The sequence below is a fragment of the Canis aureus genome, chromosome 8 (genome assembly GCF_053574225.1).
Source record: "Canis aureus isolate CA01 chromosome 8, VMU_Caureus_v.1.0, whole genome shotgun sequence".
Classification (NCBI taxonomy): Eukaryota; Metazoa; Chordata; class Mammalia; order Carnivora; family Canidae; genus Canis; species Canis aureus.
The window spans coordinates 39946771-39957710 of record NC_135618.1 but is presented as its reverse complement, the minus strand read 5'-3'; the positions used below and the strand labels follow the sequence as shown (position 1 = coordinate 39957710).

General features: G+C 51.2%; 1 protein-coding gene, 1 long non-coding RNA gene and 1 pseudogene across 3 annotated transcripts; all 3 read left to right on the top strand.

The window, feature by feature from the left end:
* Positions 1-84: 84 nt before the first annotated feature.
* On the top strand, positions 85-2505 carry LOC144318896 (uncharacterized). Its single transcript, XR_013384860.1, has 3 exons — positions 85-216; positions 455-1064; positions 1691-2505. It is a non-coding gene; the product is annotated as an uncharacterized LOC144318896 (long non-coding RNA).
* A 586-nt stretch (positions 2506-3091) lies between these two features.
* On the top strand, positions 3092-10396 carry LOC144319208 (zinc finger and SCAN domain-containing protein 32-like; annotated as a pseudogene). Its single transcript, XR_013385099.1, has 4 exons — positions 3092-3114; positions 4423-4492; positions 6574-6697; positions 7539-10396. The product of XR_013385099.1 is annotated as a zinc finger and SCAN domain-containing protein 32-like (transcript).
* On the top strand, positions 8454-10396 carry ZSCAN32 (zinc finger and SCAN domain containing 32). Its single transcript, XM_077907047.1, is given in 4 exon segments — positions 8454-8537; positions 9051-9695; positions 9697-9869; positions 9871-10396. Coding segments are annotated over 4 exon segments (1041 nt in total). The 3' UTR covers positions 10010-10396.
* Positions 10397-10940: the final 544 nt, after the last annotated feature.

Sequence of the window (10940 nt, the reverse complement as noted above, 5' to 3'; positions counted from 1 at the left end):
GGGCCCGCCCCCTCCCCTGGGGGATTGGCTCCCAGAGGGCGGCCTTTCGCGTCTATTTGCTGCTGAGTCTCTTCGAGCTAGCAGGAACGGCGACCGGCCTTCGTAGGGCACGCCGGGAGCTGTAGTCCAATGGCTCTGCTCACGAGCATGCGCACCGGGTGGACGGGCGCCGGGGGATCCAGGCATTGACTTCCGGACCCGCGGCTGAGCGACTTGGTGAGTGATTTGCTTCCTCGTGGCCGCGGGCTCAAAACGAGGTCCGACGTCAGCCTGCCAGCCCCTCGCCACTGCGAGTCTTTTCAGGGCTGTGGGCACAGGCCCGGACAGCACCCCTCCCTCGAGCCGGCCAGCGGGACTCCCTGCGGGCTGTGACCTGAGGTGGCTTTTTTTTTTATTTATTTTTTATTTATTTATTTTATTTTATTTTATTTATTTATTATTATTTTTTTCTGAGGTGGCTTCTTCACGCCGCCGCGGAGTCTCCCGACCCTCGCGCCCCGGACGATCAGGGCATTAACGCCGAGCGAGACGCGCACCAGGCGGCTCCCACCTCGTCCTGCTTTCCACCGAGCGCCCGGGTCTTCGCTAGAGTGAAACACCAGAGCAGCGTTCTCAAACCAACTACAGACGACACGTTAGGGGTCAAGAGGAGCACAGGCTCCGTCTTCGCAGGGAATTACGATAGCATTTACTGAGTTAGTCATCAGGATAGGGTGCGGGACGGAGAAAATCTGCGGCATGGCAACATCTTCGGGGGCTGGACTTGGCTGCCGAGGAGCTGTGCCTTGTGAGGCTCCTAAATGCTACTAGTAGCGCCTTCCACTTCTCTATCTACAGCCTCTTGGGGCGCAGTATGTGTAAAAAAGATTATAAGTGAAGGGAGTTCAAGTTCTTTGGAAGAAGAGCAACCTTGATCCATTTTTTTTTAAGTTTTTTTTTTTTTTTTTCTTCCTGTGAACAGGTTCACTCCTTTGGTGGAGTACTGGAGTATTGAGTCACACAATTACATCCTCCAGATTCAGCAATTCCTAGGAAATTTGGAACTTCTCCCACTCCACCTGTAGGTAAAACCTCAGAGACTTTTGACAGGCTCAGTTGACGTCAGATGCCACTCCTGGGGTGGGGGTTGTGTGGGGAGGGGGGTCTTGTAATGAATAGCTGCACCGGAGCTGGAGGAGTTTAGAGGGGCTAGATCACAAAGGAAAAAGATGCATTCAGAAGAAATACTGGAAACTAAAAGCATACATCAAGCCAGTCAATTCTCCTCCACACTATGTATCCTGGTGGTGGTAGGGAGGAGGGTGTAAATGATGAAGGGGTTAATCCAGAGGTACCTACCGGGAAGGTGGCTCCTGATTCTTGAGGGGAGGGAGGGCGAGGAACAAGACCCTGGCATATGGTGAACACGAGAAAGAACAGCTGGACTACACTGTGAAAGTAGTTTGGGAAATTCATGAGCACACACCAGTCCGGCTATAGAGAAAGCTGTTTGGATATTTCCAGTGCTTTAGATCCTCAGATTGTAGAGGGAGCAAAGGAAGAGGACAGAAGGTACATCACGAGAAGTAGAGGGAAGGAATGGGAGATAACTTTATGCCTTTTCCATTTTCTGCAGCCTCCCTTCCAAGTTGAGTCTTTTCCAACTGTGATTGTGCACCACTAAGCTATTCTTATGTCTGTCTGATTCTAGAAAGACTTTCACCGGTGTCCAGGAGACTGGCTTCCCCATGATGTGAGAAGAAATGGAATCTGATCTCCAGGGTAGAAGTGGCTACCAGTCAGCCAGTTTGCTGAAGCAAATCATGGCTGCACCAAGGAGTCCCCAGGCATACCCATTCCCATGCAAGAACTGCTCACAGGGACAGAAATCAACCTTTCACAGCAACAACCCCTACCCCGAAGCTTCCCGCCAGCACTTCAGGCAGTTCTGCTACCAGGAGGTAGCTGGCCCCCATGAAGCTTTCAGCAAGCTCTGGGAACTCTGTTGTCAGTGGCTAAGGCCTAAGATACATTCAAAAGAGCAAATGCTGGAGCTGCTGGTTTTGGAGCAGTTTCTGACCATCTTGCTGGAGGAGATCCAGACCTGGGTGAAGGAGCAACATCCAGAAAATGGTGAATAAGCTATGGCTCTGGTTGAGGATATACAGACTGGGTCTGGACAACAAGTGAAAAGAGACATTCAGAACCTGGTGAGTTCAGTAATGAAGAATTGAGTGAGAAACACAGGAATCTGGTTAGTGGAGAGAGAGCCCAGTGGAGAAATGCACAGTAGCCACCCACCAGAAACTATGCGTTACCTAGGGTTGTCCCGTGTTCTGTATCTGTGGGGAGAATTTCTCATTCGCTGCAATAATGTAGACACTGATAAATTCAGTGAATGTTTAGGGTCCCTAATACAGATGTAAAAGCTCAGATAGCTCCAACAGAAGGCCAGGGAATGGCCAACTATCCCTCACTCAGGATTAGGGGAATGAGTTGGTGAATTAAAACCCAGAGTCTCCTGCTGAGAGGTTCCCTGAGTGCAGATGCCATGTGTTCAACAGTTAAGAAGTTGTATCAGAGCTGCTCCTGCTGCCGGGTTTCAGGGGTCAGTATGGGGCAGGTGATGCTTTCACAAAGTATGCACTTGTCAAAAAGAGACTAGGTCTGACATCCAGTCAGCGTAACCATATTGTCCTTTTAGGAGAAGGGAGGTGAGAAAGGCACAGAAGGACAAAAGGAACATGGCTTTGGTTGTGGGATTTGTGGGCAGAAGACAAGTGAGATCCCAGAGTCTGAGAGAGGCACATAGTAATGAGAAGTGTGGGTCAGAGGGACACTGTAGCCTGAGAGCCTCTGGTCACCAGGAAGTAGCTCGCTGGGTGCAGAGACTGCATGGCTGCAACGGGAGGTGCTGGCTTCCATCCTCAGGGACAAGGGAGACCTGTCCTTGGGCTGTGGGAGGAAGAGTGGTGCTGACATAATGTGGAGAAGGCAGAGCCGTGTGGTGGGGACACATTAGGGTCGGAACTGAGGAAGTTCACGAAGGATCCATGGGATTGGGATAGTTAGTAACACCTGGGAGGGAGGGGAGCCGGGCAAGCAGTAGCACATGCGTGGAGGCAGTTTGGAGAGGTGAGGAGCGGGAGCCCCTGCATGCTGATAGTCATCCTGCTCCAGATCTCCTCGCCCTCTCTCTGTGGTGACGGTCTCTCCTGTGACACCCACATTTCACAGCCAAGCTGTTTATGGGAGCAAACGGTATAGGAATGTAAGGGTTAAAGAGTGACCTGAAATCTATCTGGGATGTGAAAGGCAGAGCATGAAACAGGTGAGCAAGAAGTGGAGGTGAGAGGGAGCAGGGGAGGTTGGCAGCACTTGCCAGGACGCCAGCTGCCGCTGTGTACCACCCCTCAGTCACTTGAAGGACAGTTGTAAGCTTGGGACGTAAGGGATGCAGGTGGCTCTGAGTGACCCAGGGAGCATTGAGGTACCTGCAGTGTGTCACGTATTGGGGATTTCCCAGTGAACAGGGCAGGCGTGGTCCCTGGCCTGCAGGAGCCCGCACTCCATGGGGGAAAGAGACAACAAGCAAAGGAAGGCAGATACTTTCAGAGAAGTGCTCTATGGGACCGAGCCAGCTGCTGTGCTGGAGAATGACTGGGGGGGGGGGGGGGGGGGCGCGGCTGACAGGAGTGGGTGTGGCATCTCCAAGGGAACACTGGAGCTGAGCTGAGGGAAGGAGCAGCTGTCTCAGGAGCCTCAGGGGGCAGAACATTTGGCACGCTTGGCAGGGAAGTGAGGGTTGGCTTTGGGATCCAGGAGAAGAGGTGTAGGGCAGAAGGCAATGTCAACAGGGACAGTATGAGCTGAGCTTTAACAAGACCTATTAGATTCTGTGTAGGCAGAGGGTGGATGACAGTCTAGCAGCAGAGTCCTGGAGCAGGCTGTGGGGTTCAGACAGGGCCCAGGGGAGGGCTTTCTCTTCTGCTGAGCCAACTGAGCAGATTTAGTGAGGCCCTGCACGTCGGGGGAGAGGCCCCACACGCAGTGGTGGCAGCAGTGTGCCATACAGGAGGCTGACGTGCTCACCTGCAGCAGATGTGCTCCCTGATCAGCTCTTGGCCATGCCACTACTCTGCTCGGTGCTTTCAGGTAATGGTCTTAGTCACTAGAGACAAGGTGAATGAGACCAAATTCTATTCTTTATTATTATTCTTTTTTAAGTTACAAGGGCCCTGAGAGTATTTCTCTTCTGCTTATGTCCCATGTCGTTTCCTAATGCCACTCATAAGGGCTTTACAGTCCATGAGGCAGGGATTTATAGTGACAGGTGATGGGTTCTGTTCTCAGGTCTTAGATTCTGAGGACTGGAAAGTGCTGAACGAAGAGACAACCCTGTTGGGAGCAGCTAGAGAGTCCCAGAGATCCCACCTGAAATAGGTTCATCCAGAGGAAAGCACCTTGGAAGGGTCATGGAGCTCACAACAAAGAGCAGGGGAACAGTCAGAAGGTAAGCAGAAGTCTCTGCCCTCATTGGGGGCTAGGGAGGAATGCAGGTCTAAGCTTGAGTAAGGTGCGGGGTTCTAGATTCAATGCTTTTAAAATAGTCACAAAACAAAATTTGAAATGCTACCTGAGGGTAATAGCACTTAGGGTGATTTCTTATGTGTCACCCTAATTCTCCTTCACTACAATTTAATTCTATTACTTCTAAACCAGGTATATTCACATCTGTACAATTACCCTCACACACACACCAGCTTTTCATGTACTTGAGACAAAACCCCTTTCTCATCCAGCTTAATTTTTGGTGAGTCAGTCAGAGGGAGAAAGAGAATCGCAAGCAGTTTCCCAGCTGAGTGCAAACACGGATGTGGGGCTTGATCCCAGGACCTTCAGATCATGACCAGAGCCAAAGACAGATACTTAACAGACGAAGCTACCCAGGCTCCTAGAAAAAAATTCAAAACATTTTTTAACTGGAGTGAAATTCATATAACAAAATTAACCATTTTCAAGTGAACAGTCCAGGAGCATTCAGCACACACATTCACAAGGTGATAAAATCACCACCTCTATCCAGTTCCAAAACATTTTCAGCCCCCCAAAAGGAAACCCTGGACCCATTGGGGAAGTTATTCTTTATTCTGTGGATTTGCTCATTCTGAAATTTCTAAAAAGAGTATCCTACAACAAGTGACCTTCCCTGCCTGCTCTCCCTCACTGAGCAGATGTCAAGCCTGCATCACTACTTTGCTCATTTCAAGGCTGAATAATACTCCATTAGGGGGTCAGACCAAGGTTCTGTCTTTCTACATCTCTTCCAGTGAAGCACTGTGGTTGTACATGTTTCAAGACCACCCACAACCACTGCTGCCTTGTAAGCTTCCATTATAGAGTGATCAGTAACTTATTTTTAAAATTTTACTTATCTAAGTAATTTCTACACCCAACCTGGGGCTCAAACTCCAACTTCAAGATAGTCACATGCTCTTCTGACTGAGTCAGTCAGGCGGTACGCCTATTCAGTAAGTTGTCTTTACTTAATCTAAATCCTAGAGGAAAACATTACATATTCACACTGTTTGTGTTGTCTACCTTCCGTTTGTGAATTGTCTACCTTCCGTTTATGAAATGGAAAAGTGTCTAACAGGTCTATTTGTTATAGTGTTTTCTAAGCAGATGAAACAATGAGTATCAGTATAAATCCTAGCATTTTTTTTTTTTAATTCTTGGAAACATTGCCACCCTCTGGTGTGTGGCTTCTGAGACTTTGGGGTTGAGTTTGAAGGGGGGCAGGACTAACCATGTGCCTGATTCCATTTTTACTGCTCACCCTGCCTTCAGGCTGCTCAGATCCCAAGTACTGTAACCTCCTCAGGATCACATCTTGTGGTGTCCTCTGAGGCTCCATTAATAAGTCAACAAAACAACCATTTCCTTACTAGATTCTTAAAATTTTTTTTAAAATTTTTATTGATTTATGATAGTCACAGAGAGAGAGAGAGAGAGACAGAGAGACAGAGAGGCAGAGACACAGGCAGAGGGAGAAGCAGGCTCCATGCACCGGGAGCCCGATGTGGGATTCAATCCCGGGTCTCCAGGATCGTGCCCTGGGCCAAAGGCAGGCGCCAAACCGCTGCGCCACCCAGGGATCCCTCCTTACTAGATTCTTTTTTTTTTTTTTTTTTTTTTTTTTTTTTTTTTTTTCCTTACTAGATTCTTAAAGAGGGATTTCAAGAACAGAATATATATGCTAGTGTGAAAAAAATAAAAGGCTTGAGTTACTGTGCTATTTTGAGTACTAGGGTCATCTCTGGGGCCCAGGTGAGGTGTGTTTGATGCATGTTGTCTCCTGAGGTTCCCATTTCACTCTAAGCCCAAGCCCCTTCCTCCCCAAGATGTTAGAAAGATCATGAGGTCCACACATTGGCACACCTTTGCTTGCTGTCTATCCATCTGATGTCTCCACGTGGCCCTTTGCTCCCCCTGGTGCTTCCCAGGGAGGAAGCCTGTGGTCCCATCTCTGCCCCATGCCAGGCAACAGCAGTGCTGTTTTATGGGTAGCAGCGGCCCCCCATGTTGTTACAGGGACCGGTCCCATGTGAGGACAGAGCCGGATCCCTCTGTCAGGAAGGACAGACGCACGTGGGCTTTGCACAGAGGGCCCTCTACAAGGGGGTGACATGGAAGAAGGACAGAAAGAACTCTCTGGGTAAGGAGGTCCCGTCCCACAGGTCCAGGCTGGCTGTGTTCATTTGCTAAGAGAGAGACATAGACCAGAAGATGCAAGAAAGAAGGCCACAGACAGGAGTGTGGAGACTGTTGGGGCGAGGGAAGCAGGAGACAAACAGGGAGAGTCTGAGCATAGGAAGGACACGCAGACTGCAGGAAAGGTAAAGCTAGGCGCCAGAGGGGTGAGGACAGGGCGGACAGCACCTGTGACAGCGAGCGGGAACAAGGCGGGGGCAGGATGCAGGAAGCAATGGGGACTGAGTGCGGAGGTAAAGCCTGGGGCCGCGTGTAGCTGGGACAAACGAGGCACACCATCCGAGGGACACCACAGCGACGCGAGTGAACGTGCGCTCACACACCTCGGAGAGCATTCCCGATGGGCAGGGGTGAGCCTGGCATGCACCTGAGCTGTGCTGCTGTGCTACTAGGCCCAGACCTTCAGGAGGCAGCCAGCCCTTGCAGGGTGTCACACCAGGAGAGCCACACGCCCTCAGGAATTACCCCAACTGTGGACATGGGCGAGCACCACAGGTCACACAGGTCACCTCACGAGAAATGGGGGGGAGGGGATTCAGGAGAAAGAGAAACAAAAGGGCGGCTCTGGTAAATACTCCACAACCCCTTATCATCAGAGGATGGCCTTTCCACTCTGCTGAACGTCTGTGTTTCAGGAGAGGAGCCCACTGTGCTGGCTTCCCAGGGATGGCAGCTCAGTCGTGGCAGAGCTGCACAAACCATGTGTCACCTCCTGGGCTGCTAACCTTACTTACCGTGTGGGATGCAGGCCCCTGTATGTCATTGTGTCCCCTGTCTTTGTACAGCAGGCGGGCCCTGCGGCGATGCACCCAAGCCAGTCTTGGCCATCGTCTGGAATGCTCAACATCATGAGGAACTCCAGACTCCTCAGCACAGCCAGCCCGACAGGGTGGTGGCAGAACGACTCAGGGAGCAGGGGCTTCTGCGGGCCCCAGGGCAGTCTCACACCAAGTTCCATGGCCTGGGGTTGAGATACCGCAAGGGGAGGGGAGGCCGTGTGCCCGAGCCCTGTGTCCTTTCTGAGAAGTGCATGCCCTCTCAAGCTCCTGGGCCTCTGCACCCAAGGAGGCAAGCTGTGCTGTTCCTGGCCAGGAGGGAAGGGCAACAGAGGCTGGAGAGCTGAGCCAGCAGGAGGGCGAGCCCATGGAGGCTGGAGAAGGGGCCTGGACAGATGGTGCGGCCAGGGATGGAAAGACTTCCAGGATCCTGACCGGGAAGGAGGCCTCACCTGCCAGTCCTGTTCCCACACACATGGGTAGCAGTGCTGGCTCTGACCGCCAAGGCACAGCTGGGAAGTCCACCCAGAGTCCCTCAGGCCAGCACTCGAGAGGGAGCTGCCTCTGCTGCTGCCATGCTCAGTGCCCTGCTGGCCGGCCCTTGTTCCCTTGCCCTCCAGTGACAGTCCGCCTCCACCACCTCTTCCACGGAGTACATGGTGTTTTTCCTGTGCAGCTCCTATCCTCGGTTTTCTCAGACTGCCACAGGCCTCCAGCCTGGACTCTGTCCCCTTCTCCTCCAGCATCACCCTCCTTTCTTGAGCTGAGTGTGGGCCGGCCGTGTCCTGGCAACACACTTTCTGCTCGTTTCACCTGAGTTCAGGCAGCCTGTTGTTACTCTGGTGCAGCTGTAAGGATTCCAGGTGGAGCCTGGCTGGCAGGCTGACAGACTGGCAGGTGACAGAGCTGATCTCTCTGCCTTGCATGTGTCACTGTGTTCGAACATCCAAAAAGACCACAGTGTGGGACAGTAGGTGGAATCTAGGGGTGTTTCCCCGTGACCACAGGGTTTGGAGCTTGAAAATACTACAGCTGGAAAAGAAACTAGGCTATCCCTTAGCAGAAGGCTGAATACTGTGAAGAATTCCATCCCGGGGGCCCCTGGGTGGCTCCATTGGTAAAGCACCTGCCTTCGTCAAAGGTCATGATCTCCGGGTCTTCAGATTGATCCCCACTTCAAGTTTCCTCCGTGGGGAGTCAGCTCCCTCCTCTCCTTCTGCCTCTCCTGGTCCCCACCTCGCCCTGCTCATACTGCCTCTCTCTTTCTCTCTCAAATAAATCAATAAAATCTTTGTATTTAAAAAAAAAAAAAAAAAGACTCAGGATCCCTGAATGGCTTAGTGGTTTAGTACCTGCCTTTGTCCCAGGGCATGATTCTGGAGTCCTGGGATCGAGTCCCATGTCAGGCTCCCTGCATGGAGCCTGCTTCTCCCTCTGCCTATGACTCTGCCTCTCTCTCTCGAATGAATGAATGAATGAATGAATGAATAAATAAAACCTTAAAAAAAAGATTCCTTTTAGGTATTTCCTTTATGCTGCTTTAACTCTAACTTTCCTCAATGCTCTGTTCCTTCTCCACAGTCCAGTGTCTTTGTTCCCTCAGGTCTTGAGATCAAGAACAAAACTAAAAAGGAGAATCAGAAATGGGATGGTTTGGGGCAAGCAGAAGCGAAGAAGACCCTATGGAGAAAGTCTAGTGAGACGTTTTGGCGCCCTGAGCCCAAGAGAGGCCAGAAAGGCGAGCCTCTGTTAAGAGGGCAGTGGAGATGCCCTGCAGGGGAGCAAGAGGGGAGACCCCCATCCCAGGAGAGGTGGAGTCAGCAGATACTCCGTGCTGGGGAGAAGGCCTGTGCCCATGTCCTAAGCCTGGGAGATGGCTCTTGGGGCTCTCCCTGTCTCCACCAGCCAGTCGCTCAAGTGGAGAAATCATCGAAGTGCCAGCAGTGTGGGAAAAGCTTTAGTTGAGGTTCTTACCTCGTTCGGCACCAGAGAATCCACACAGGAGAGAAGCCTCACAGGTGCAGGGAATGTGGGAAAGGCTTCAGCGAGCGCTCCAATCTCACTGCCCACCTAAGGACACACACGGGGGAGCGACCCTACCACTGTGGGGAGTGTGGGAAAAGCTTCAACCAGAGCTCCAGTCTCATTGTACATCTTCAACCAGAGCTCCAGGACCCACACTGGGGAGAAGCCTTACCAGTGCACCACCTGTGGGAAGAGATTCAACAACAGCTCCCAGTTCAGTGCTCACCGGCGAGGCCACACAGGGCAGGGCCCCCACCCATGTGCACAGTGTGGGAAAAGCTTCAAGATCAGCTCCCGTTCCAGTGCCCAGCAGAAGACACGCTGGGGAGAAGCCCTCCACGTGCTCTGGGTGTGAGAAAAGCTTCCCCAAGAACCCTGTCCTCATCCGCCAGCAGGGGGCACACAGAGAAGACACACTCACACCCCAAGAAGGGACACGGGCTATGAGGGTGTAGGAAAGCCAACAGATCAGTTCTGTAGTTTGAGTCTCTCCTGGAACTTCCATTGGTTTCTGGATGGGGCCTACAAGTATCCTAAACCAATACAGACAACTAGCAGCTGCTCTAGGTCTTTCTACCTGAGAAGAGGTCCTGCTTTGTATCCCAGCCACTCACAGAAGAGGAAAGCAGGAAGGATGGGTTAAGCCACAGGGGACAGCTACTCTAAGTGACTTACTCTCAGAGCAAGCATGGTATCTGGGTTCCTCTTTCTAAGATTTCTCATCTACATCACCCCCATCCAGGTTCCTGCTTCCTTGTCAGTTATATTTAATGGTTTCTACAGGTTTATATGCATTACTATTTCTAATGAAAATAAAGGTGTTCCCCCTTCCACTCTCTTAACCTTTGGCGCTAATTTTCTGTGTTAGAAACTTTATCTTTGGGGATCCCTGGGTGTCTCAGTGGTTTAGCGCCAGCCTTTGGCCCAGGGTGCGATCCTGGAGTTCAGGGGTTGAGTCCCACATTGGGCTCCCAGCATGGAGCCTGCTTCTCCCTCTGCCTGTGTCTCCCTCCCTCTCTCTCTCTGTCTCTGCCTATCTTAAATAAATAAATAAATAAATAAATAAATCTTAAAAAAAAAAAAGAAACTTTATCTTCAGGGTGCATAGGTAGCTCAGTCAGTTGACTCTGACTTCAACTCAGCTTATCACCCTGGGGTCTTGGGATCGAGCCCTGCAATGGGCTTCCTGCTCAGCCATGAGTCTGTTCTCCCTTTGACTCTGCCTCTCCCACCACGTGTTCCCTTGAGCTCACTCTGAAATGAATAAAATCTTAAAAAAAAAAAAAAAAGGAAATTTAATCCTCACATAGAGGCACAGAGATCTTGAAGGATCCAAGGGTAGACCCTTCCTCAGCTCAGTAGGATATTCAGAGAAGCAGCAGCTTT